The sequence below is a fragment of the Pan troglodytes genome, chromosome 15, assembly GCF_028858775.2.
Source record: "Pan troglodytes isolate AG18354 chromosome 15, NHGRI_mPanTro3-v2.0_pri, whole genome shotgun sequence".
Taxonomy (NCBI): domain Eukaryota; kingdom Metazoa; phylum Chordata; class Mammalia; order Primates; family Hominidae; genus Pan; species Pan troglodytes.
In genome coordinates this window covers 29,248,019-29,275,922 of record NC_072413.2, presented here as the reverse complement: position 1 = coordinate 29,275,922, position 27,904 = coordinate 29,248,019, and the positions used below count along the sequence as shown (strand labels likewise).

Here is a 27,904-nt window from a genome sequence, read left to right as displayed (position 1 = left end):
GCACATAAAAGTACCCACTATTGTACTTAAAATATTAGCCTTGTCTCTTATGTATATGTTACATTCCTCAAACTTTTTAAATTTTTTGCCGACACGGAGTCTCGCTTTGTCGCCCAGGCTGGAGTGCAGTGGTGCGATCTCGGCTCTCTGCAACCTCAGCCTCCTGGGCTCAAGCAATTCTCGTGCCTCAGCCTCCCCAGGAGCTGGGACTACAGGTGTGCGCCACCATGCCCGGCTAATTTTTGTGTTTTTAGTAGAAATGGGGTTTCACAATGTTGGCCAAGCTGGTCTCGAACTCCTGGCCTCAAGTGATCACCCACCTCGGCTTCCCAAAGTGCTGGGATTACAGGCTTGAGCAGCCGCGCCCGGCCATATTCACTTAAACATTTAATGACCCAGGAGAACATTCATCTAGGATTTTAAGTTGTACTCACAGTGCTTTTATTTTGTTTCGATCAAAATAGTCTATTGATGACAATATTTGTGAGCCCATTCATTTCTACCATATCAAATTGTTAGTCTAGCCAGTCTCCTTCAAACTTCTCTCCCTCTACCCATCATCGTCAAGATCTAAAGGAATTCACTACCTCTTCTTCTCCCAAGAAAAAAAAAATCGCTCCTCCCCCTCTCCCAACCCCCCCACAACCCATTCCAGAAAAGGAAAGAAGAGGGGACGCAAAGTGGAATAAGTTACGACGGGCGACCGAGCGCACAGAAATGGGACCAAAGCCCAGGCTCAAGACGGAGACGAGGAATCAGTAACCACAGCCGGAGGATCTTGGCTATTTGCCAGCAGAGAACTGACTGGTTCTAAGAAACCAGAGACAGAGCGAGTGACAGGAAGGGAAAGAGGGCCCACCCTTGGGACTGCCTGAAACACTCAAAGAATGAAAAAGAAACGTCAGGAATCCGAGACGGGATGCGGTCGGCCAGAGCGACCAGCCAGGTTAACAACCAGCTCAGAAGGCCGGGACACGGGTGAGAGACCCCTGGGAAGGAAACAGCGCCTGGGGACGGCCTGCTAGAATGAAACTGATAACCAGGAAGCCTAAGGCCGCCTCGCTTCCAAAAGTCAGAGTCGGAGCCCAGGCGTCCGGTAGCTGCGGCCAGACACCGGATCGGGTCTGAGGGCGGGCCTAGGGGCGGAGCCCGAGCTCTTTCCCCGCCCTCTAACGGCGACCCGGGCTGCGTTCTCAGTGCGCCGGCGTAGGGTGAGGCCGGACTCTATTTGGCGATTAAGCGTGAGGCTGCGTTCGCTACCCAGCATGCTGTGCGCTAGTGACGGCCCTCCGCCTATCCCCTTCCCAACTCTCCCCCCACCCCTCCCGCCGCGGCCCCCCCTTCCCCTAAAGTGAGTGAGTGAGACGGGCAGATGGAGGAGGGATTGTAATGGCGGCAGCCGGCAGCTCCCTGCTCTGACCCACGGCAGGCACACAGCAACGACCCCTTCCCCGCCCCTCTCCCGGCCGGCCTCCGCCCCGCAGCCAGCGCGGGGCCACCCTCTCCGGCCCTTCCCCCAGCTGTCGGCGTCTCGCCCTGCGCCCCGGCCGGGGCCCCACACACAATGGACGAGCTTGCCGGAGGCGGTGGTGGCGGCCCGGGGATGGCGGCCCCTCCCCGGCAGCAGCAGGGACCTGGGGGGAACCTGGGCCTTTCGCCCGGGGGGAACGGAGCGGCGGGCGGCGGGGGTCCTCCGGCCTCCGAGGGAGCGGGTCCCGCGGCAGGCCCCGAGCTGTCCCGGCCGCAGCAGTACACTATCCCGGGGATACTGCACTACATCCAGCACGAGTGGGCTCGGTTCGAGATGGAGCGGGCGCACTGGGAGGTGGAACGGGCCGAACTGCAGGTACCTCGTTGGGGTCGGTGTGCGGGAGCTGCGGCGGCTGGGTTCCCGGCCGGGGGGTGGGGCTGGGGACTCCCCTCAGCCGGAGCCGGCGCCTTGGGAGGCCGAGCGGAACCTACCTGTGCTGCTCAGGTTGTGATGGTCCTCTCAACGGCTTTTCCTGGAGTCCCCCTCCCTCTTTCCCGCATAAGCTTGCTCCCCAACCTTCACTGGCTACGCGGTGCGGGCCTCCTCGGGGCAGCCATTTTGGCTTTTAGTATGGCGTCTGCGGGGGCTCCTCCGGAGGCGGCCTTCCCGGGCCTCCGGGGCTTGGGACCGAGCACCTCTCTGTGGGAGAGTCCGGTTTGGGGCCTCTCGACACTGAGTTTGCTCTTGTTTGTTCCTCTTGAGATGAAGAGTCCGAAGAGAGGGACTAGGATAGGCATCTTACCCCCCTTTTCCGGACCACCCCCCTTTCCGATTTGGCGTATCTGGCCCCCTCCCTCAGACTTGGTACGCGCTTGCCCCTTGACAGCCACGCTTCTTTCCTGGGCTGCTAGGGTGCACAGTGACTTGGGACTGACCTGTGAAGTTTTATTTCCCATCGTCAACTTTAAGTACTTTCTCACCTGAGATGCTGCCTTACTCACTTGGATTCTCTGTAGTTACTCCTTACTTAGTGACTCATCAACGCTTTCAGCACTGAATTTTTCTTTTTACAGTACTCTCCACTAGATCTCCTTTCCCCATCCGTTTCTTTATCTATAAAAAAACCAAACCAGACGATCGATGCTGTATTTATGAAACGACTGAAGAGATTTAATATTCCCTTGAAGTGAAACGTAGTTATATCATGTTACTTACTCTTGCCGGAGAAGCAAAGTGAGATGTTCTCGGAACCCTTCATAGTTGAGCTTGACTCGATCCTCATAATGTGAACCTTTGATAGGCTGCACATTTGGAAGCTGTTGGTAGTTAACAGCTCATGTCCTGGATCTCAAAATTGCTGCATCTTTTTGAAAGGGTTATTTAACTTTCTTGGGTATTTGTGTTTATTTTTAAATACCTTTCCAGGGCAAATTTAGGCTTAGAAGGAAAAAGCGTGCGTCTAAATAGTATTGCACCTGTTCTTCAGACTGTTGTGTATTTAGGGGGTAAGCAGTATTTGCTGTCATATATGTCATATGCCTATGGTGAATCGTTAGGCAAATGTAGTGCTGAAAGGAGGAGGATTGGATTAACTAGAAAGGGTGTCCTCAAATATGCATTTCTTTAGTTTGGTTCTGAACTAGTAAACTTTTATATGACTCCACAAAGTGGGTGAAGTTAAACTTTTCAAAAGTAAAAAATACTTGGGTATTTTGACACTGTATGAAGTCTTAAAAAAAAGTAACACTTGTTAGTCATTTCAGTGCTTTACAATTGTGTTTTGATATAATATTGGGCTTTAAAATTACATAACTTTAAAAAAGCTGAAGTCAAAACTGGTTTCTTTTAAGTTGTGTACAGTCTGCTTTAAAATACTTAAAATTTATAGAATTCTGTTGGTATACAGCTTTCTACTACATACTGCAAACTTAATTTTCTGTGTGAGTAAAGTAAGTAAGGCATTTGTTTTTAAAATTTGGATTGACAAATGCAGTAAGGCCTAAGCTCACTAAATAATACTTCACCAGTCCCTGCTATGGTTTCTTAGACCTTTGTACTATTGTATGCAAGTTTGGATTTTAACACTCTTCAAGTTAGCAATTGCATTTTTCACCCATAAACTTCACTAATGTAAGCAGCTGAGAAGAAAGATATCTTGTGCCCAAATTAGTAAAACCTATACTATATATTAAAGAAGCCTTTATTGCTTGCTCTAGCATTTGCTTTCCCTTCTAGGTCTCCTTAACAGCAGCAGCAAAGTGTTTTAAGGTAGATTCCTTTTGCTTGCTTGCTTGCTTTCAGTTCTATTGGTACAGTACTGTTATTAGCCATCCTAAGTTTTTGTTTGTTTCCTTGTTTTGAAGAAGTCCTACAGTGTTTCTAGACTCTTTTTTATTTCATACTGATTCTTTTGGAATAAAATGTTCATGATGGCGTTGGGTTTTTTTTTTTTTGAGTTATATATTTAAAATGTTTTATTGGGTTAACTTAATAAGGTTTCTAGTTTGCTTTAGGTGCCTTCAGTCTACTGAGATTGCTTGTGAGATGCGTATTTTAAAATGTATGTGTTGAATACATATTTGTGGGAGGGTGTAGTGAAGCATCAGTGGATTTTTACTGTAAACTTAAACTTATTTTTAAGAAAGACAATCTAGAAATAAGACAACTTACATATTATTATGTACAGTCTCCAGTGCACTGTCATGTACACAGATTTTTAAAGTGTTAATTATTGAATAGTTTCAATAGAGAACGTGAAGAGCTTAAGGAATACCCCATATTGATGTAAAATTTTAATGGGGAATAATATTTTCCCTGGCTTTGGGAAAGATATTAAAAGGAACTTTACAGTATGATTCTGTTCTCTGTAAAAAGAATTTAGAGTAAAGGTCTGTCTTAGAAACTTGGAACCAAACCAAAGGATCACATCTTAAAGCTCTTCTGTCTCTGATTCTTCCTTACCTTGGACTCAGGTAAAGCATTGTTAGTAAGGTCATAGGACAGTGGTTTCTTAACTTTTATATAACATGAATTACCAAAATTCCACAGACAGTCCATTTTCTTCAAGCCCTAGATCAATCCAGATCTCCAGAGGATAAGAGGCCTGCATATTTTTTAAAGTTCTACAAGTGATTCTTTCTTCACAGTAGTGCCTGTTAAAGAGAAAAATTACTACACTACACTTTTCTTTTTTGTAATTTCATAGTAGATTCATTAAAATCTTGTCATGGAAAAGACACTAGGATTTGCAAATCACTATTCCAGACCAGCTTTTGAAAACCCTGAAAATGGAAAATTCAGGAGATTCCCCCCTTAAAAATGAAGAAATCAAGTAAGTCTAAGCAAAATATCTCCTACTAACTTAAGGATCTTTAAGCAGCAACATCTATCATGTTACGACTTCTAAAAGTTAGAAACTGCCATTTAATCAGCACTATAACCTTTATGAGGTGAGTATTCCTATTTTACAGGTGAGGAGACAAATTTAGGTAGGTTAAATCATTTTGCCAAGGTCACCTAGCCATAAATTATTGCCGCTGAGATTTGAACCCAAGTCTGTCTGATTCCAAAGCCTGTAGTCATATTACCACTCTTGTAACCATTATGTTATACTGTCTTAGCTCTTTTTTATAGAGTGGAATCTGACTTGTAATTCTTCATCTGGTATTGCGTGGCCCACACCACTTTAGTACATTTCAATAAAGTTTTATTGAGCGCCTGTGATGCTGCTGCAAGGCATAGTTTATATATATTGCTAATGTGTCCTTATATTTTTCTTTATAGTTTGTATGTAGTAAGTGGATTTTGGGTATATACAAAATGCTTGTTTGCCAAGTGTAAAAATATGACATAGCTAATACAAGAAAATGTAGTCAAAGAGTTTATGTTCTTTTTTTTTTTTTTGAGATGGAGTCTCGATCTACTGTCGCCCAGGCTGGAGTGCAGTGGCACCATCTCGGCTCACTGCAAGCTCTGCCTCCCGGGTTCACGCCATTCTCCTGCCTCAGCCTCCCCAGTAGCTGGGACTACAGGTGCCTGCCACCACGCCCAGCTAATTTTTTTGTATTTTTAGTAGAAATGGGGTTTCACCGTGTTAGCCAGGATGGTCTTGATCTCCTGACCTCGTGATCTGCACACCTTGGCCTCCCAAAGTGCTGGGATTACAGGCGTGAACCACCGCGCCCGGCCGACAGTGATTTTTCATAAAGGTGTTCCCTTTGTTCTGGGATTTTTAGCCTTCATACATTTTTACTGTTAGGCATTTCCTTTTTCAGATGATGGTGATAATAGTTAAAAAAATTTTATTGATAGTATTAAGGGAGTCCACTACCTTGTGTCAGATTCCCTGTTTCTTTTTGAAGCCCTTGAAATGAAGTTTAGGGACCACTGATCTAGAATTCTCTTTATGCTCCTCCACTACCCATTAACCCCACTCTATAGTCTGCCTTTTCGCTCTCTTCTCCCCTCCCTTCTAAACACTTTGTAGAACACTATGTTTTCTGTTCATGATTGACCTTCAAATTGCCAAATCCTTTGGCCTTATAAACCGTATGTACTTAATCAACACTCTGTTGTTAACAAATCCTTCAAAACTGTTTTCTTTTGCTTCTGCTCTGTTTTTCCTGTCATCCACTTATCACTTTTCTTCATGTTTTCTTTCTTTTGTTCCCAGTTGTTATTATGTGGGGTTCTGGTTCTATTTTATGTTTTCACTGTATATTCAGAATCAGATTTTTAGCTACCATGTACCATCTTAATAATACCTAGCATTTATTTACTCTTTCCTAATTGTTATTTCAGTGCTTCAGTATTTCAGTATTCATTTAATTCATTCAGTATTCATTTAATTCTCAAAACAACTCAGTGAGGTTGATACAGGTATAATTGGTGTCTTTTTTTTTTCTTTTTTCTGACACTGGCATATCGAGGCCCAAAGGTTAAGTAATCTATGCAACTAGGAGGCAGTAGAACTGGGATTTAAACTTAGACTGCCTGTAGAGGCCATGTTCTTAACCACTACTAGATTTTTGGCGTCCAGATGTCCCTTGTATTTCTAACTTCCTGTTTAGTTTTTCTACCTCCAATTCAATGCATCCATTCAGTTAATCTCAAGTGCCTGCCTCTTCCCCTTGACAAAACACACTTGCTCATTCTTTATTCCTTGCCACATTAAAGTTAACACTATCCTCCCCATCACTAGTACTATAGAGGTCATTGAACCTTCCCCCTGCATATGGCCTGTGAGTTTTATTGATTCCAGCATGATTATTTGGTGATATTTGAGTGCGATTTTGTGCTAGATCCTGGGTGTATAATGATGTATGAGACACAGACTTTGTCTTCAGGGAGCTTATACTCTAGAAATAATTTTTTTTTTTTTCAAGAGAGCATCCTACTCTGTTGCCGAGGCTGGAGTGCAGTGGTGCCAACATGGCTTACTGTAGCCTCAGGCTCCTGAGCTCAACTGATCCTCCTGCTGCAGCCTCCCGAGTAGGTGGGACTACAGACATGGACTATCACACCAAGCTGTTTTTATTTTTAGTTCAGGTGCGTTCTCAGTTTGTTGCCCAGGCTGGTCTCGAACTCCTGGGCTCAAATGATTCTCCCACCTCATCCTCCCAAAGTCCAAGTATTGGGATTACAGGCATGAGCCATCATGCCTGGCCAATAAAATGTTACAACAAATTAGCAGAATGCTGAGAGAATAAATGGTGATAGGAAACCTGTATATGTAATGGAGTTTCAGATAATACCTAATATTTATTGAGCACTTTCTTTTTTTTTTTTAGAGACAGTTTTCGCTCTGTCACTCAGGCTGGAGTACAGTGGTGCTATCTCAACTCACTGCAACCTCCACTTCCTGGGTTCAGGCAGTTCTCATGCCTCAGTCTTCTGAGTAGCTGGAATTACAAGCACCCACCAACACGCCCAGCTAATTTTTGTATTTTTTGTAGAGATGGAGTTTCACCATGTTGGCCAGGCTGGTCTTGAACTCCTGACCTCAAGTAATCCGCCTGCCTTGGCCTCCCAAAGTGCTAGGATTACAGGCATGAGCCACTGCGCCTGACCTATTGAACACTTTCTATATGGTTGACATTATTTTTGGTTCTTCAGTACATTTAATTCTCATAAAGTTCCTAAATGTATACTTTTAGATCTGAAGTATCGGGAATACCTAATTGTACAAAGAACATTCCAGTTGGAAGCTACAGCATTTAGCAGAAGTTCTAAAGTAGGAAAGAGCTTCATTTAAACTGTGTGAACTGGCCAGGTGTGGTGTCTCACGCTTGTAATCCCAGCACTTTGGGAGGTTGAAGTGGGAGGATCACTTGAGCCCAGGAGTTGGAGACCAGCCTGGGCAACAGTGAGACCCTGTATCTAAAAAAGAAAAAAAAAAAAAAGAAAATGAGTGAACTGGACTATAATGATTCAAAAGGCTAAGTAATATAGATAACATCAGTATCCTAAAGTATATTCTAATTCACTGATGCTTGATTTTTTGGGGGATTGTATAGTCCCCTTTGCATATATTATGAATGCTATGGAGCCTCTTCTAGTTTTTTTTCAAAAAAGGTAAGAAAATTTTGCTTAGAATGCCCATGAAGCCTGACTGCTGATCTAAGGAAGTAACTGATTCTATCTGTGCTTTTTGTTTCTGTACTAATACTGCCTTAGTTCAGAGTACTCCTCCTGCCAGAATTCTTTGAGATAATCTCCTGACAGGTTTGTTTCATCCATTGCCCCTCTTAACAGTTTATCCTTTTTATCATAAAGACAATTGTATTATGTATAACCGTCCTTTAATTTTTTTATGAAAAGTTTCAAACATGTAAGAAAATAATATAGTATTGTGACCTCCCACAAACGTGTCACTCATCTTAAACAGTAACGACTCATGATCAGTCTTGTTTTACCTGTACTTCTATCCATTCATTGTCCATTCCAAATTATTATTTTCTATTATTTTATTTATTTTTAAGAGACAGGGTCTCGCTATGTTGCACAGGCTGGAATGCAGTGGTGCGATCGTAGCTCACTGCAGCCTTAAAACTCTTGGGTTCAAATAGTCCTCCCACTTCAGCCTCCCAAATAGCTTGGACTATAGGCACGTGCTACCACGCCTGGCTAATTTTTTTTTTTAGTAGAGACAGGGTCTTTCTATGTTGTCTAGGCTGGTCTTGAGATCATGGCCTCAAGTGATCCTCCTACCTTGGCGTCTCAGGAGTGCTGGGATTAAAGGCATAAGCCACTATGCCTGGCATGCCTCAGCCTCCAGAGTAGCTGGGATTACAGGTGTGCCACCATGCCCGACTAATTTTTTGAATTTTAGTAGGGATGGGGTTTCACCATATTGGCCAGTCTGGTCTCGAACTCCCGACCTCAGGTGATCTGCCCACCTTGCCCTCCCAAAGTGCTGGGATTACAGGCGTGAGCCACTGCGCCCGGCCTAGATTACTTATATAATCTAAATGCTATGTAAATAGTTGTTACACTTTTTAAAACTTTTTATTTGAGACAGGGTCTCAGTCTGTCACCCAGGCTGGAGTGCAGTAAAACAATCACTGCTCACTGCAGCCTTGATCTCTGGGTTCAGGTGATCCTCCCACCTCAGCCTCCTGAGTAGCTAGGACTACAGGCACCCGCCACCACACCTGGCTAATTTTTGTATTTTTTCGAGAGACAGAGTTTTGCTAAGTTGCTCAGGCTGGTTTCGAGCTTCTGGGCTCAAGCTATCTGCCATCCTTGGCCTCCCAAAGTGCTAGGATTACAGGTGTCAGCTACTGCACCTGGCTAGTTGCTATAATTTTTAAAAATTATTTTTTGGCTGGGCGCAGTGGCTCATGACTGTAATCCCAGCACTTTGGGAGGCCAAAGCGGGTGGATCACAAGGTCAGGAGTTTGAGACCAGCCTGGCCAATATGGTGAAACGCCGTTTCTACTAAAAATATAAAAGTTAGCCAGGTGTGCTGGCACGTGCCTGTAATCCCAGCTACTTGGGAAGCTGAGGGCAGGAGAATCGCTTTAACCCGGGAGGCGGAGGTTGTAGTGAGTCAAGATCGCGCCACTGCACTCTAGCCTGGGCGACAGAGCGAGACTCTGTCTCAAAACATATATATATATTTTTATTATTTTTCTGGAATATTTTTGCCTTGCCATTGTTTGAATCTGTGAATGGGGAACCCTTGGATACAGAGGGTTGCCTTAGTTTGAATTGTATAATATGTAGCCTTTTCACTTAGTAGCAGTGTATTTAAGGCTTCTGCTTGTCTTTTCTATGGGTTGATTATTTCTTTTTAGTGCTGAACAATATTCCATTTATGGATGTGCTACAGTTTGTTCACCTTTTGGAGGGTATCTTGGTTACTTTCAAGTTTTGACAATTATGAGTAAAGGCTGTAAACATCCATGTGCAGGTTTTTGTGTGGACGTATAAGTTTTCATGTAATTTGAGTAAATACCAGGGAGTGTGATTGTTGGATCATATGGTAAGATTATATTTAATTATGTAAGAAACTGCCACATGATCTTCCAAAGTGGCTGTACCATTTTGCATTCCCACCAGTAATGAGTGAGAATTATTATTGCTCCCCTTTCAGCTTTTGGAGTTGTAGTGATTTGGATTTTAACCGTTTTGGTAGTTATGTAGTGGTATCTCACTGTTTTTAATTTACATTCCCCTAATGAAAAACAGTATTGAAGCCAGGCATGGCAGCATGTGCCTGAAGTCCCAGCTACCTGGTGGAGGAGTGAGATGGAGGATTGCTTGAGCCCCAGAGGTTGTGGCTACGGTGATCCATGATCACCCCACTGCACTCCAGCCTGGGTGACAGAGTGAGTCCCTGTCTCACAAGGTTCTGTAGAGGCCTGTTGGGAACAGAACTGAACTTCTAAAAGTAAGTGTCTTGGCAGCTGCTTTCCAAGGCCTGGCTGTAAGTAAGGTCTGCAGAGCCAAAAGGAGCATACAGCTCTTCTTAAAATTGAAGGTGTTGGCTGGGGGCACGGTGGCTCATGCCTGTAATCCCAGCACTTTGGGAGGCCAAGGCGGGTGGATCACCTGAGGTCAGGAGTTCGAGACCAGCCTGGCCAGCATGGTGAAACCCTGTCTCTACTAAAAATACAAAAAATTAGCTCGGTGTGATGGTGCATGCCTGTAGTTCAGCTACTCAGGAGGCTGAGACAGGAGAATTGCTTATACCTGGGAGGCAGAGGTTGCAGTGAGCCTAGATCGTGCCATTGTACTCCAGCCTAGGTGATGAATGAAATTCCGTCTCAAAAAAAAAAAAAAAAATTGAAAGTGTTTAAGCCCAAGATGAAACTGAATTCTATTTAAGAGATGTGCTTATGTGTATAAAGCAAAGAATAACATAGGCAAACGGAACAAAACTATAGTAATTGGGGAAACGCAACTCATACCTGTGGAAACAGTGGCATGGTTTGTGTCAAATTCTGAAGCAGCCTTCCTGGTAAGGCTACTGGACACAGAATACCCTTCAAGGAAACTAATGAAAAGTAAATAAATAAAAGTGGGTGTGAGGCCGGACGCGGTGGCGCTCACGCTTGTAGTCCCAGCACTTTGGGAGGCCAAGGCGGGCGGATCACTTGAGGTCAGGAGTTTGAGACCAGTCTGGCCAACATGGTGAAATCCTGTCTCTACAAAAAAATACAAAAATTAGCCGGGCATGGTGGCGCATGCCTGTAATCCCACCTACTTGGGAGGCTGAGGCAGGAGAATCGCTTGAACCTGGGAGGTGTAGGTTGTAGTGAGCAAAGATTGCGCCATTGTGCTCTAGCCTGGGTGACAGACTGCAGCCTGGGCAACAGAGTGAGACCCTGTTTGTTTTTTTTTTAAAGTGGTTTTGTGTTCTTGTAATGAAAAAGAAAAAAAGGTTAAAAAAGGATGTGCTTTTGACCAATATATAATGCTGTTTCAAGGTAGTACCAGTACCTTGTGTTCAGTGGAACCAAGGTAAACACAAGGTATTGGTATTACCTTGAGATAGCATTACACCTAAGTGGTTTCAGTGAACAAGATTTAAAAGACTAGAATTAAAGCAATTATAAATGTAAAGTAAAATTTTGGACTACTTTTAGATAGACTTTATAAAAAGACGTAAAAATTCCTATTAAAAATTTTGCACTTTGGCCAGGCGCAGTGGCTCACGCCTGTAATCCCAGCACTTTTGGAGGCCGAGGCAGGTGGATCACAAGATTAGGAGATCGAGAACAGCCTGACCCACATGGTGAAACCCCGTCTTTACTAAAAATACAAAAATTAGCAGGGTGTGGTGTCAACGCACCTGTAGTTCCAGCTACTCGGGAGGCTGAGGCAGGAGAATCACTTGAACCCGGGAGGCGGAGGTTGCAGTGGGCCGAGATCACGTCACTGCACTCCAGCTTGGGCAACAGAGCAAGACTCTGTCTCAGAACAGCAACAACAACAACAACAACAACAACAATAATTTTTGCACTTTCAGGACACTTACAGGCTCCTTCCTATAATCCCAGCACTTTGGGAGACCAAGGCAGGAGGATAACTTGAAGTCAGAAATTCAAGACCAATCTGGGCAACAAAGTGATACCCCGTCTCTACAAGAAAATTAAAAAATTAGCTGGACACAATGGTGTTGTACCTGTAGTCCTAGCTACTCGGGAAACCAGGACGGGAGGATCGCTTGAGCCCAAGGGGTCAAGGCTGCTGTGAGCCATGATCTCACCACTGCACTCTAGTCTGGTCAATAGACTGACACTCTGTCTCTAATAATAATAATAATAATAATAATAATAATAATAATGATTGCTTTGAGAAGCCAAGGCAGGAAGATTGGTTGAGGCCAGGAGTTCGAGACCAGCCTGGGCAACATAGTGAGACCCCCCCCTTTCTACAGAAAAGAAAAAATTTAGCCAGACATAGTGACATGCACCTGTAGTCCTAGCTTTGGAGGCTCAGGGGAGAGGATTGCTTGAGCCCAGGAGTTTGAAGTTGTAATGAGCTATCATCACACCACTGCTCTTCAGCCTGGTAAAAGACTCTGTCTCTTTAAAAAAAAATTATATTTTGAATAAGTAATATGTGGTTCAAAATTAAGTCTTATACTTACCATGATCCTGTCTACCACCCCCCACTGCCAAGTTAGTAATTGACTACTTTTTTTTTAGTCTGTGTGTGTCCCTCTCTAGTGTTTTTTATGTAGGTAGATGAAAGCAAATATGTTTTCGTCCTTTTCTGGTACAATGTGGCAAACTATATAACCTATTTTTCACTATATATATATATATTTTTTTGAGATGGGGGTCTCACTCTTTTGCCCAGGCTGGAGTGCAGTGATGCGATCTTGGCTGGCTGCAACCTCTATCTCCTGGGCTCAATTGATCCTCCCACCTCAGCCTCCCAAGTTTGGGACTACAGGAACTTGCTTCCACACCTGACTAATTTTGTTGTTGTTATTGTTTTGTAGAGATGGGGGTCTCCCTATGTTATCCTCCCACCTCAGCCTCCAAAATTTGGGACTACAGGAACATGCCTCCACACCTGACTAATTTTGTTGTTGTTAACTGTTTTGTAGAGATGGGGGTCTCCCTATGTTATCCAGGCTGGTCTTGAACTCCTGAGCTCAAGCATTCTGCCCACCTCAGCCTCTCAAAAGTGCTGGGATTATAGGCATGAACCACTATGCCCTCCCTACTTTACTTTTTCATTTCACATATTGAGAGATCATTCCAAGCCTGCTAATAGAGAGCATCCTCAGTGTTTTTTTTTTTTTTTTTTTTGAGACGGAGTTTTGCTCTTATTGCCCAGGGTAGAGTGCAGTGGCACAATCTCAGCTCACTGCAACCTCTGCCTTCAGGTTTCAAGTGATTCTTCTGCCTCAGCCTCCCAAGTCGCTGGCATTACAGGCGCCCACCACCACACCCATCTCATTTTTTTGTATTTTTAGTAGAGATGGGGTTTCACCATGTTGGTCAGGCTGGTCTCTAACTGCTGACCTCGTGATCCACCCGCCTCGGTCTCCCAAATTGCTGGGATAACAGGCGTGAGCCACCGCGTCCGACTCTACATCCTCACTTCTTTTTAACAGCTGCATAGTATTTTGTGTAGATAGGCCACAGTTGATCCACCTAATCCACTATTGCTGGACAGTTGTGTTAAATTTTCATAAAACGTTTGTAGCTGTGTTCTTAAATGTGTGAGCAGTCTTGCTGCCTCAAACTCTGTTGTGTTTCCTTTTTGTTGCTGTTGTTAGAGTTGTTAGCAGTTGTGAAAAGTTTAAAATTTTGTGTAACACTTTATTTCATGGCTTGCATTTAAATCTGAACTTAGAATGTTTTTGCTTTGAAAGCTGTTAACTGGGGCTTGCTTTTATTTAAGTTATCTTTCACTGAAATCCTGGAGAATAGAGAGTGAGAAAGAAAACAAAGATAATTAACAGGATGAAGTGGGTAGAAAGAGAAATAATATGAGAGAGTAACAATGGATAAGGGTAACAATATGACACTGGTAGATATCTCAGATAACAAAAACATTTCACAGTGGCCTGGAATAGTGTTTGTTGTGTTGCTTTTTTGTTTTCTTTTTTTTGAGACAGAGTCTCGCTCCGTCGCCCATGCTGGAGCGCAGTTGCGCGATCTCGGCTCACTGCAACCTCCGGCTCCCGGATTCAAGCGATTCTTCTGCTTCAGCCTCCCAAGTAGCTGGGATTACAGGCACCTGCCACCATGCCCAACTAATTTTTTTTTATTTTTGGTAGAGACAGGGTTTCACCATGTTGGTCAGGCTGGTCTCCGACTCCTGACCTCAGGTGGTCCTCCCACCTTGGCCTCCCAAAGTGCTGGGATTACATCCGTTAGCCACTGCCTCAAAAAAATAAAAAATAAATAAATAAATAAAAAGGGTTGGGGATTCAGATTCTAGCCTCTGTCTTTATGAATCTTTCTATTTTACATATGTAACTGCTCCCTGGTCATTTCCTTGTTAGCACTTAACATGTTTTGCAATTTTATTTTATTTTTTTGAGACACAGTCTCGCTCTGTCGCCCAGGCTGGAGTGCATTGGCATGATCTCAGCTCACAGCAACCTTCACATCCCAGGTTAAAGCAATTCTTGTGCCTCAGCCTCCTGAGTAGCTGTAATTTCAGGCGTGTGCCACCACGCCCAGCTAATTTTTTGTATTTTTAGTTGAGACGAGGTTTTGCCATATTAGCTAGGCTGGTCTTGAACTCCTGTCCTTCAGTGATCCACCCGCCTCGGCCTCCCAAACTGCTGGAATTACAGGTATGTATACCCAGTTTGAGAGTAAAGGGTCTGGCACATAATAGATGTCTGCCAAATATTTGCTAAATAAGTGAAATTGCCGAGGACATCTCATTAAAATGTTAGAGATGAGAGCTTGACTTACAATTTCTGTGGTGTGTATATACTAGAAGAAAAAGTCCACCGGATGGAGAAAAAGTCCACAGGATAGAGTAAATTAATACTCTTTGTCAAGCCCTCGTTTGATCCTGGAATGAAAACAAACTTTCTGGGTTTTATTAGATTATAATTTTGTCTCCCCTCCCTGTCATGGGAAATGGAGTATCAGAGAAATCACTTCAATTAAAATGTTTGTTTTGTTTTTGAGACAGAGTCTTGCTCTGTCACCCATGCTGGAGTGCAGTGGCGCAATTTTGGCTCACTGCAACCTCTGCCGCCTGGGTTCAAGTGATTCTCCCACCTCACCCTCCTGAGTAGCTAGGATTGCAGACATCTGCCACCATGCCTGGCTAATTTTTGTATTTTTAGGAAAGACAAGGTTTCACCATGTCGGCTAGGCTGGTCTCGAACTCCTGACCTCAGGTGATCTACCCGCCTTGGCCTCCCAAAGTGCTGGAATTACAGGCATAAGCCAGCACATCTGGTACTTCAGTTAAAATGAATCATTGCCTGAGATTAATGCACTGTGGCGGGGGGGCTACTTTATCCCTTTGAAATGAATAAATTTTATGAAGAATGTTTAATGACTATGCAATGCTTACGGTAAACTAAAAATAAGTTTTGTGTGCCATAAATCAGCTATATGAAAAAAGTACGTTGAAAAAGTTCAGATATTTTTAAATACTTTGTGATTTTTTGATGATGGGATTATTGGAAACATTTTTCCTTATTTTAAAAAAATGACCCACCAAACATTATAAAATAGATTATTTTCTTTTATTAAAATTGATAAGTTTCAGGAGTGAATTCTTTATGCCAATACATAGTCATTGTTGAAAAAATAGTTATATGGGGTGGGGGGAGGGGGGAGGGATAGCATTAGAAGATATACCTAATGCTAAATGACGAGTTAATGGGTGCAGCACACCAGCATGGCACATGTATACATATGTAACTAACCTGCACATTGTGCACATGTACCCTAAAACTTAAAGTATAATAATAATAAAAAGAAAAAATAGTTATAAAACAAAGCAAATATGTTAGTTTTAATGAATTTATAGACTAGTTTGTCTTTTTCCCATTTCCTTTTTTACTGATTTCTTGTTTTGTTTTTTATTTTACTTTTGTTTTTTAGAGACAGGGTCTCATACCGTCGCCCAGGCTTGAGTTCAGTGATGCTATCAGTCATGGCTCACTGTAGCTTTGTCCTTCTGGGCTCAAGCAATCCTCCTGCCTCAGCCTCCTCAGAAGCAGGGACTAGAGGCATACGCCATCATGCCCAGCTACTTAAAAAATTTTTTTTTCATGGAGATGGTGTCTCAGTATGTTGCCCAGGCTGGTCTTGAATACCTGGTCTCAAGCAATCCTACCACCCCAGCCTCCCAGAATGCTGGAATAACAGGCATGATACCAGCACCTGGCTTCTTTTTTACTGATTGTTTAGAAACTGTCAAATATGCTTTATTACTTACTAAGATTTTATTTTATGATGTATTTAAAATTTTTTGTGTTTATGTTTAGCCACTTCTATTTATTTTCAGAGTTTTTATATTAGTTTTTGATATTTTTTATTTGTAGTTAAAGTAATACATTTATATGAAAATTAAGTTACAGAAATGTAAAAAAAAAAAAAAAAAATTGGCAATGGTTTTTTGTAATCCTGATTTTCCAGGAACAACCACTGCTATATTTTTGGGTGCATGTCTTTTCAGAATTTTTTCCGTACAAATGCAAAAGTGGTTTTCAACTGGGGCGCGGGGTGGGGGGTAGTTTTGCTCCCATGGGGCATTTATTTGGCAAGGTCTGGAGACATTTTTGGTTATCACATTTGGAGGCAGGTGGTCCTGGCATTTAGTGGAGAGTGGACAGGGATGCTACTAAACACGCACAGGACAGCCCTCCATGTCCCAAATAAAATATTAGCCCAAAATGTTAATAATTGCCGAGGTTGGGAAACCCTGATATACAACTATATATATGTATTGGTGTGTGTGTATAGCTATGTCATCTCATATCCTTTCATGTCTAGTACCTGGTAGTAATATAATTGTTGCAATCAATAATTGTTGGGATGTATATATCGATACAAAAGAAACTCATACTAAGTTAATTTATTTTAAATATTTTATTTCAGTATACATAGATTTACATTTTTTTGTGTGTTTATAAAATACTGTTTTTCTTAATTTTTTTTCTTTTTTTTGAGACAGGGTCTCTTTCTGTTTCCCAGGTTGGAGTGCAGTGGTACAATCACGGCTCATTGCAACCTAAACCTCCTGGGCTCAAGTGGTCCTTCCTCCTCAGCCTCCTGAGTAGCTGAGACTATAGGTGTGTGTCACTGTGCCCAGCTAGTTTTTGTATTTTTTGTAGAGACAAGGTTTCACCATGTTGCCCAGGCTAGTCTCAAATTCCTGACCTTGAGTGATCCACTTGCCTTGGCCTGCTAAAGTGCTGGGATTACAGGTGTAAACCACCGCACCCAGCTGTTTCTAAAATTCTACTGAAAGAATATGTACGCAAATACTACAATGCTTACAGCCAAAATGGTTGTTCCCTACTCAGTCCACCTCTCTAGGCCAGCTTTCCAGAGGCAACCACTTTCAACTCTTGTGATATTTACTTATATTTAAATAATAGACTTACCACTATTTCTTGTCTCTGGCATTTTTTAAAAAATGATGCTGCTAAATATCCTATCTGGCAATATATAATTTTTAGATTCATTTATTTTTTTGAGACAAGGTCTTGCTCTGTCATTCAGGCTAGAGTGCAGTGGTGTAATCATGGCTCACTGCAGTCTCGACCTCCTGGGCTCACTCGATCCTCCCACCTCAGCCTCCCGAGCAGCTGGGACTACAGGTGTGTACTCCCACGCCCAGCTAGTTTTTGTATTTTTATAGAGACTGGGTTTTGCCATGATGTATAGGCTGGTCTTGAACTCCTGACTCAAGCGATCCACCTGCCTCAGCCTCCCAGAGTGCAGGATTACAGGCATAAGCCACTGCACCCAGCCAATTTTTTCTGTTTTCTTTTCTTTTTCTTTTTTCTTTGAGACAGAGTCTCACTCTGTTGCCTAGGCTAGAGTGCAACGGCGTGATCTTGGCTCACTGCAACCCCCACCTCCTGGGTTCAAGTGATTCTCCTGCCTCAGCCTCCCGAGTAGCTGGCATTATAGGCACCCGCCATCATGCCTGGCTAATTTTATTTTGTAGAGACTCGGTTTAACCATGTTGTTGGCCAGGCTGGTCTTGAACTCCTGACCTCAGGTGATCCGCCCGCCTCAGCCTCCCAAAGTGCTTGGATTACAGGTGTGAGCCACCACACGAGGCCCAATTTTTTATTTACTTCAGAGACAGGGTCTTACCCTGCCGCCTAGGCTGGAGTGCTGTGGTGGGATCATAGCTCACTGTAACTTTGAACTCCTAGGCTCAAGCAATCCTCCCCATAGCTGAGACTATAGGTGAATGACATCACACCTGGCTGTTTTTTTTTTTTATTTTTTATTTTTGTAGAGATGGAGTCTTGTTATTTGCCTAGGATGGTCTTGAACTCCTGGCCTCAAGCAGTTCTCCTGCCTTGGCCTCCTAAGTTGTTGGAATTATGGATGTGAACCACTGCACTCCATCTGACAATATTGAACATTACCTTTTGGCTTCTTACTATGTTAGTAGGATTTATTACACCTCTTATATCTCCTTTCATCATATTCCAATATAGATAATATTCCAGTATAGGTAACTCTTAAGATGTATATTGTGGTTACTTTTCTGTATATTTTGTTTTATTTGGAGTTATTTGCCTCCTTTTTTAATTTGCCTAATTTTCTAGGTATGTATTGCTATATTTCCAAAAGATTCTACAACTGTTAGGGTTTTTAAATTAAAGACTCCCAAGCACATCACATTGTCTACCAGTTCTGCCTTTTGTGTATGTGCTTGGAGGGGGAGGAGAAGACTTGCTTTCTAGAGCTATCCATTCTCTTGCTCTGATGTAGACTTGTTCTCAAGATTTGGTATCAAGTTACTATTCTGAAACTAATGTCTGCTGCGGTCCTTCCGGAAATCTCTTTTTATTGGACCCTTTCTTGGCTTACTCTTTCATTTTACTGAAATGTTATTTGTTTCTTGAGAAAAGTTGGATAGGAGGTAAATGTTAGGGACTTAACCTCTTTTAAAAAATGTCTGTATTTTATTTTCACACTTGATTGGTAGTTTGGAAATACACTTTTATTTAACTTTATTTATTTATTTTAGAGACAGGGTCTCACTCTGTTGCCCAGGCTGGAGTGCAGTCGCCATTCAGAAGTGCAGTTATAGCCCACTACAGCCTGGACTTCCTGGGTTCAAGCATGTCTTTTCACTTCTACCTCCAGAGTGGCTGGGATTGCAGGCCTGCCCTGTTGCACCAGGCTACATTAACATTTTGAAGATGTTTCTCCTGTCTTTGAACTTTCATGTCTCTTTCAAAAGGTTTGATGTTGTTCTGATTCTAGATCCTTTTTTTTTTTTTGTATGTGTGATTTGAATTTCTTTTTCTTTTTTTGTTTTTGAGATGGAGTTTCACTCTTGTTGCCCAGGCTGGAGTGCAATGGCGCGATCTCAGCTCACTGCAACCTCTGCCTCCCATGTTCAAGTGATTCTCCTGTCTTAGCCTCCCAAGTAGCTGGATTACAGGTGCCCACCACCATGCCCAGCCTTTTTTTATATTTTTAGTAGTGTTGGGGTTTCACCATATTGGTCAGGCTGGTCTCGAACTCCTAACCTCAGGTAATCCACCTGCCCTGGCCTCCCAAAGTGCTGGGATTACAGGCGTAAGCCACCACACCTGGGCTACTTTTTAAATTTTAGTAAACACGAGGTCTCACTGTGTTGCCCAGGCCAGTCTCAAGAGCTACCCTGGGCTGAAGAGCTGCCCTCCTGCCTCAGCCTTTCAGAGTTCTAGGATTACAGGCATGAGCCACCATACCCAGCCTAGATTTCTTTTAAAGGGTGGTATTACCTTTATATAATGGAATTTTTTGAGCATAGTAGAGTTTTTGTTGTTGAATTTTTCTTTCCATGATTTATTGGTTTCCTCAGAGTGCCTTTTTTTGTTGTTTGTTTGTTTCTTTTTTTTGAGACAGAGTCTCGCTCTGTCACCTAGGCCTGAGTGCAGTGGCGCGATCTCGGCTTACTGCAACCTCTGCCTCCCAGGTTCAAGAGATTGTCCTGCCTCCCTCCTGAGTAGCTGAGATTACAAGTGTGCATGTGCCACCACACCTGGCTAATTTTTGTATTTTTAGTAGAGATGGGTATCACCATGTTGGCCAGGCTGCTCTTGAACTCCTGAGCTCAAGTGATCCACCTGCTTCGGCCTCCCAAAGTACTGGGATTACGGGCGTGAGCCACTGTGCCCAGCTAGGTTTTCTGAGCTGTACTTATAATTGGTTATCCGACTCTCCAGATAACTTTCTGTCTGATGTTCATCCTTGTGATTTAAAAAATTTTAGCTATGTAAAAATAGAGTTTATCATTCTTGTATTTTGAGTAGAGCCTGCCTGCAGGATATTCTATCCCTGCTGAATTCTTTGGTGTCAGATTTCTTCAAGTCATCTGTTAGTGAATCTTTTCACAATTCTCTCTTACATCTCCATTAGTATTGTGAGAGGAAACTAAAAACTCGAGACCCCAATTCACTATGCCAAAGGAAAAATATTAAGCTAAAAGCTGTGTCATGCAAGAAATTGCGGTTCCTTTTGTTTATAAGTAGATAGCTACAGATAAAAGGTTAAATATTTCCACAGGTAGCTAATCTATGTTTACCTTATGTAAGGTGCCATTTACTGATTGTGAGATGAATACATAATTGACTATTCTCCTACTTGCTCCTTCCCTCCCCTCCCCTCCCTTGCCATCCCCTCTACGAGAGGAGTCTCGTTCTGTCGCCCAGGCTGGAGTGCAGTGGCGTGATCTCGGCTCACTACAACTTCCGACTCCTGGGTTCAAGTGACTCTTCTGCTTCAGCCTCCTGAGTAGCTGGGACTTCTGGCGTGTGCCACCATGCCTGGCTAATTTTTGTATTTTTAGTAGAGATGGGGTTTCACCATATTGGCCAGGCTGGTCTCGAACTCCTGACCTCATGATCTGCCCGCCTCGGCCTCCCAAAGTGCTAGGATTATAGGGGTGAGCCACTGTGCCCAGTGCTGCTCCTTTTTTCTTGCAACATGCGGATTACCATACCTTTCCTCTTTTTACCTTTAGCCCACTTTTTCCCTTTAAATACTGAAGCCCTCAGCATCATCTCTGGAGAAAAGGCACAGACCAGACTGTTTCTGGGATTCCCTATTTAGTTCTTCCAGGCATGTCCTTAACCTTGGCAAAATTAACTTCTAAATTGTTTTAGACCTGTGTCAGATAATTTTTGGTGTACAGTATGTGGTCACTTTCCCCCAAGATTTTAAGAAAAAAAATTTTTTTTTTCAATACGGAGTTTCACTCTTGTTGCCCAGGCTGCAGTGCAATGGCGCGATCTTGGCTCACCACAAACTCTGCCTCCCGGGTTCAAACAATTCTCCTGCCTCAGCCTCCCAAGTAGCTGGGATTACAGGGATGTGCCACCATACCCAGCTGATTTTGTATTTTTGGTAGAGACAGGATTTCACCATGTTGGCCAGGCTGCCCTTGAACTCCTGACCTCAGGTGATCCACCTGCCTCGGCCTCCCAAAGTGCTGGGATTACAGGTGTGAGCCATCAGGCCCAGCCTCTTTTTTTAAATTCTTATGTATTTTAACTTATTTTAGAAACACAACTAGTACTTTTCTTTTTCAGACAGGGTCTTGCTCTGTCACCCTGGCTGGAATGCAATGGCTTAAGTGATTCCTACTTTAGCTCCCCACCAAGTAGCTGGGACTACAGGTGTGTGCCACCATACTCCGCTAATTTTTTTTTTAACTTTTTTTTTAGGCAGGGTTGCACCCTGTTGCCTAGGCTGGACTGGAGTGTGGCAGTGTGATCATGGTTCACTGCATCCTCAACCTCCTGAGCTCAGGTGATCTTCCCACCTCTCAGCCTCCTGAGTAGCTGGGACTACAGGCGCACGCCATCACACCCGGCTAATTTTTTGTATTTTTTGTAGAGATGGGGTTTCACCATGCTGCCTAAGCTGGTCTCGAATGCAGAGACGGGGTTTTGCCATATTGGTTGGCCAGGCTGGTCTGGAACTCCTGACCTCAGGTGATCCGCCTGCCTTGGCCTCCCAAGGGCCATTCGTCTGTTAATGGAGACTTGAGTTGCTTCCAGTTTTAGCAATTGTGAATAGTGTTGCTGTGAACATAACGTGTACAGATGTCTCTGAGGTCCCGCTTCCAATTCTTTTGGTACGACCGAGTTTTACTTATGATAAATTTAGTGCTTTCTATCTGATATGGTGCTTTTCTCAAAATGTGAATTCAGGGCATTCAGTTTTTTTTTTTAGATGGGGTCTCACTCTGTTGCCCAGGTTGGAGTGCAGTAGCAGTGGCAGGATCATAGCTCATTACAACCTTGATCTTCTGGGCTCAAGTGATTCTTCCGCTTTAACCTCCCGAGTAGCTGTAACTGCAGGCACACATCACCATGCCCGGCAAAATTTTTAAATTTTTTTGTAGAGACGGTCTTGCTGTGTTGCCCATGCTGATTTTGAACTCCTGGCTTCAAGCAGTCCTCCCACCTTGGCCTCCCAAAGTGCTGGCATTACAGGAGTGAGCCACTGCATTTGGCTGCTGCTTTTTATTCTTCTAAAATTCAAACACTGATTTTTGTTTACGTTGTTAAGAATATATGAATTTTTGGTGGACAGTTTCACATGATATCACCTGCTCATTTAAGGCTGCGGTGGCCAAACCTACTAGATTTTTAATCTGACTTAGATACCAATTTCAACAGAAGCATCCAACACAGCTAGGTACTCTCTGTAAACCTTCAGCCCTACCCCCTCTGCCTCACTCAGTATATGTCTTTACAACTCCTACTTAACGGAGACAATAGAATCCTATCTGGTGGGGAGTTCTTTATTGTTACCAAGTCTACAGATTGTATATGTGCACACACATCCCCTTTTCTTAGGTTGCTGTTAATATGAGAAACATTTCTGTCCTTGTAAGGCTTATCTCTACCTATTGTTTTTTTTTTTTCTTCATCGGCTGTTTATTTAGCCCCTGCTGTGTGCCAGCCACTATAAATAAAATAAAGCCATTGCCCTGTTGAAGCTTAAATTCTAGTGGATAGAAAGTAAAGTTTGTTGGGTGGTATTAAGTGCTACATAGAGGAAAGTAAAGCAGAGAAGATTGATAAGGAATGGGTTGATGTGTAACATTATTATTTAAACAGGGTCCCTGGGGAAGATAACCTCACTACCGAAGATCAGATACCTTTTTGTTTTTCTCATTCATCATTACTAGCCTTTTATGCTAATATATTTTCCTGGGTACCATTTAAAATCTTGCTTTTTTTTTTTTTAAAGATTCTTGCAGTGACTTGGAATTTTATCTTTTTGAGTTATTTTCCTATTGGTTGCCCTAGTTAGGATTAATACCCATTTTAATTATAATAGTATATAAAAGAACTTTGTTCCTATAAAGCTTTATTTCCTTTCCTCTCTTTGTGCAGTTGTTGTCCTACAAGGTATGTCTATTGTATACCCATCAACACAGATGTCTAATTATTGCTTAATGTGATTGCCTTTTAAATTGGGAAGAAAAAAAGACTCCCCCCTGCCCCCCAGAAATACGTTTGTACTATCTTTTGTAGTTACGTATGGAGTTAACTTTACTAGCACTCTTTATTTTTTAGGTGGATTTGAATTACTCTCTGGTGTGTTTATATTTTAGCCTGAAAGACTCCCTTTAGTATTTCTTTAGGGTAAGTCTGTTAGCAAGAAGTTCTTTTCTGTTTTAATATGGGAATAATTTAATTTCTCCTTCATTTTTAAAGGATTGTTTTGTTGGATATAGACAATCTCTTTTCTTTCAGCACTTTGAATATATCCCACTGCTGCCATGTTTTCTGATGAAAAGTCAGCTGCTTTGGGAGGATCCTTAGTATGTGATGAATTGCTTCTCTTTGATGTTTTCAAGATTTTCTCATTTTTATTGGCTTTTAATCATTTGATTTGATGTATCTTGATGTGAATCTCTTTTAGTTTATCTTGTAATTCGTTGAGCCTCTTGGATGTGTAATGTTTTCTATCACATGGGAAATTTTGGGCTGTTATTTCTCCAATTATTTTTTCTGTCCTTCTCTTTCCTTCCTTGATTCTCATCATGCATATGTTGGTATACTTAATGGTGTCCCACAGGTTTCTGAGGCTCTGTTCATTTTTCCTTATTATTTGTTCTTTCTGGTTCTCAGACTGGCTAATCTCAGTTGACCTATCTTCAAGTTGGTTGATTGTTCTGCCTGCTCATAGCTGCTGTTGAGCCCTTCTATTGAGTTTTTCATTTCAGTTTCTGTACTTCCCAATTCCAGAATTTCTGTTTGATTATTTCTTAAAATTTTTGTGTGTTTATTAACATTCTTTATTTGGTAAAATATCATTCTCATATGTTTTCCTTTAGTTCTTTAGACATTATTTTCTTTAGTTCTTTCAACATATTTATAATAGATGATTTAAAGTCTTAGTCTAGGGCTAGGTGCGGTGGCTCATGCCTGTAATCCCAGCACTTCGGGAGGCCGAGGTGGGAGGATTGCTTGACCTGGGAGTTTGAGACTAACCTGAGCAACATAGTGAGACCCCCCATCTCCACAAAAAATAAAAAAATTAGCCGGGCATGGTGGCACATGCACCTGTAGTCCCAGCACCTCAGGAGGCTGATGTGGGAGAATTGGTTGAGCCTAGGAGGGCGAGGCTACAGTGAGCTGTGGCACCCAGCCTGGGCAACAGAGTGAGACCCTGTCTCTAAATAAAAAAATTCTAAAAAGTTCAGTGTCTGGGCTTTCTTAGGAATAGTTTATATTGACTGCTTTTCCTCTGTGTATAGGTCCTACTTGTTTTTCTGCATGCCTAGTTATTTTTTTGTTGAAAACTTTTATTTTTTAGGTACTGGGTCTTGCTGTGTTGCCCAGGCTGGATTTGAACTACTGGGCTTGAGATCCTCTTGCCTCAGCCTCCTGAGTAGTCAAGACTACAGGCATGTGCCACTGTGTCTGACTAAAAAACTATAGACATTTAATATAATGTGGAAACTCTGGAAATCAGATTCACCCACCTCCCCAGGGTTATTTGTTGTTTGTTTTGTGAAGTCTATATTTTTTGTTGTCTGTGGTTACTGAAGTCTCTGCACAGTTAGCTTAGTGGTTGAGTGAATGGGCAGAGAAGCTATTGAATGAGCAGAGATTTCCTTGGATGCCTAAAACATATAAGTCCTCTGGTCTTTGCCAGGGGGCTCTATGTGTGTGTTGGGGCATGCCTTCAACATTCAGCCAGGAATTTACAACTCTGCTTGAGCTCTTCCTGCCTGTGCAAAGCCTTAATGTTAGCCAGAGGTGAGAGTTTAGGTCCTCCTCTGGTCTTTTCTGAGCATGTGCACAGTGCTACATGAGTATGGCCTTCTAGGTTCTCAGGAATATGTCAGAGTTTTTCAAAGTCCCCTGCATACATCTCATTTCCCAGCTTTTCTTTTTAAGCTTTTTAGTTAGCTTCTTGTTTGCCTCAAATATTATCTTATACCTCAGGCAGCCACAATATTAGACAGTTGTTTCTGACTGTTTTTGACCAAAAGTGCCCATGGAGACACCTGTTTATGCTGGATGAGCTTGATTACAGGTCAAATAAAGATGGCTTTGCTAGTAGTCTTCCACAGAACCACCAGATATATCAGATGACAGTTGTTTAGGGATGGGACTTTGAAGGGGCTCCAACGCTGTTCTGCCCCCTCCAGTGGCTGCTGATTTTTACAGTGACTGTGGGCTATTGGATTTCATGGATACTGTGGAAATGGGAAGGAGTGAAATGGGAGTAGCAAGTTAAAATGCCATAAAATTTGTAGCTCCTACCAAGATTCAGCCATATTTGTTTAATGGACACTCCCCGGATTGCCACAATCCTTTGGTTTATTTCTACAGTTTTGAAAAAGTTGATTTTTACAACTTTGCCATGTTTTTGTTGCTTTTATGAAGGAGAGAATTTCAGAGGTCTCCACTCTGCCTTTTTTGCTGACATTACCTTCCCTGTGTCATTGGAAGTCAAGGAGGCTCGTAATAGCAACCCTTATAATAAGGATGCACAGGTTCCTACTCTGAGCTTAGAGGGTTCAAGGGATCTTGGGTGTTTGTATTCTAGTCAGGTGAGACCATAAGAGGAGACATCGAAGAAGTTCAAGAAAACAAAGTTTGTTATACACACAGGTTTTATAGACAGGAGGCACAACATGCCATGCAGGGCCCTCCAGGGTGGTCAGGAGGCTGAAGACAGGAAGGAGGGGAAGGTTTAAGCCAGAGCCTTTATTAGGGTTTCCATGGGAAAAACAACAGATGCTTTGCAGTTTAGGGTTGGCTAGTTTGAATAACTTTGGCGGGCTCTAATCTATAGGGTTGGTTCCTAGTTGTGTGCTACCTGGCCTAGGATGATTAAGGCAGAGGAATATTGCCTACTGGGGTGTAGGGGCCAGACAGAGGAGGTGTGGCTCTGGATTAATTCGTTTGTATATTAAAGGCAGGTTCCTTGCTGAGGCCTTGCTGTCTCTAAGAATTGGCTGTCCCTGGGAGGGGCAGCCTACATACAATACACTGGGGATTGAAGATTTTTAAGTTAATCTGCTCATGTCCCCCTCCCATTTTTCAGGGTCCCTGTTATTTCCTTTTTCCATGCAGGCCTTAATTTAATTTAACTTTCTTTTGAGCCCTGCTGCTGTTACGATTAGGTCCTGATCCTGTTCCTTAGCCTTTTGTGGCATCCTGCTGTTTGAAATGAGTGTCTTTTTATGCTACCAAAGAACCTTCTGGCTTTCACATTTAGTTTTTTTTTTATTGTCTATTACTTTCGCCTCTTGTTAATAGTTTTCCAAAGGGTCAGTTGCCTTTTAACAACAACAACAATCCAATTTCATGGTCCTTATAATTGTTCTTTTCCTCATATTTCTCAAATACCTGATACATTACACTTTTTTTTTTTTTGAGATGGAGTCTCGCTCTGTCACCCAGCCCTGAGTGCAGTGGCGCGATCTCGGCTCACTGCATTCTCCATCTCCTGGGTTCAAGCGATTCTCCTGCCTCAGCCTCCCAAGTAGCTGGGACTACAGGTGCACACCACCACACCCAGCTAATTTTTGTATTTTTAGTAGAGATGGGGTTTCACCATGTTGGCCAGGATGGTCTTGATCTCCTGACCTCGTGATCCACCCGCCTTGGCCTCCCAAAGTGCTAGGATTACAGGCATGAGCCAGTGCACCTAGCCTACATTGCACCTTCTAATGCAGAGGTTGTCAAAGTATGGCTTACAGGCCAAACCCAGTTCTTGACCTGCCTTTTTTTGTGGTGGCCCATTATTAAAGAGTCGTAAAACAGTAACAACAAAAAAGACTATGAAATGATGCAAAGCCCAAGTAATTATATTTACTGTGTGACCCTTTATCGAAAAGGTTTGCCAGCTACTACATTCCCTTCTACTGGAAAACTACCCAATTTACCACCAGTGGAAGTTTTAACATTTGCAGTGCCACTTTGTGCTAGTGGCTCCTTTCTAGTCATCACCAGTGATGGGGTTCTCATTGTCAGCTGGGTGACTAGGTGGTCGGTGACCCAACTCCAGTACTTTATTTTAGAGCCTGTTTTCTTACATTATTCCTGTCACCAGTGGCTTAAAATTGAGCTCCCTGGGGGAGCTGAGGCAGCAGTTAGCATGCGTGAAGTTTGTTATGGGAGATATTTCAGAATCAGTGTCTGTGAAAGGAATGGAAAATAAACTGAGGGATAAACAGGCTGCAACAAAAAGCTCACTTGAACCCGATGTGGAACTCTGCAGCTGGGATAGCCCTCAGAATTGTCCTAAGTTGGGCGTAAGGGCTAG

At 42.8% G+C, this 27,904-nt stretch overlaps 2 protein-coding genes and 1 non-coding gene across 9 annotated transcripts in view; 2 read left to right on the top strand and 1 right to left on the bottom strand.

Moving 5' to 3' along the window:
* The window catches only part of AP4S1 (adaptor related protein complex 4 subunit sigma 1), a 70,375-nt gene extending 68,077 nt beyond the window's left edge, over positions 1–2,298 (bottom strand). For 2 of the 3 annotated variants that reach the window (XM_001171187.8, XM_054665937.2), the window contains exon 1: positions 1,963–2,101. The gene's annotated coding sequence lies outside the window, so the exon portion shown is untranslated. Of the gene's footprint in view, positions 1–1,962 lie in introns of all 3 variants that reach the window. The other variant, XM_522814.9, reaches the window with a different exon arrangement.
* The window catches only part of STRN3 (striatin 3), a 130,911-nt gene continuing 103,699 nt past the window's right edge, over positions 693–27,904 (top strand). For 2 of the 5 annotated variants that reach the window (XM_016925956.3, XM_016925953.3), the window contains exon 1: positions 1,371–1,846. In XM_016925956.3, the coding sequence (XP_016781445.1) occupies positions 1,565–1,846 (282 nt within the window). In that variant the 5' untranslated portion in view covers positions 1,371–1,564. Of the gene's footprint in view, positions 979–1,370; positions 1,847–27,904 lie in introns of those variants that run through there. The other 3 variants (XM_063793282.1, XM_016925955.3, XM_016925954.3) reach the window with 3 other exon arrangements.
* MIR624 (microRNA mir-624) lies at positions 11,391–11,486 on the top strand. Its single transcript, NR_035951.1, has one exon. It is a non-coding gene; the product is annotated as a microRNA mir-624 (primary transcript).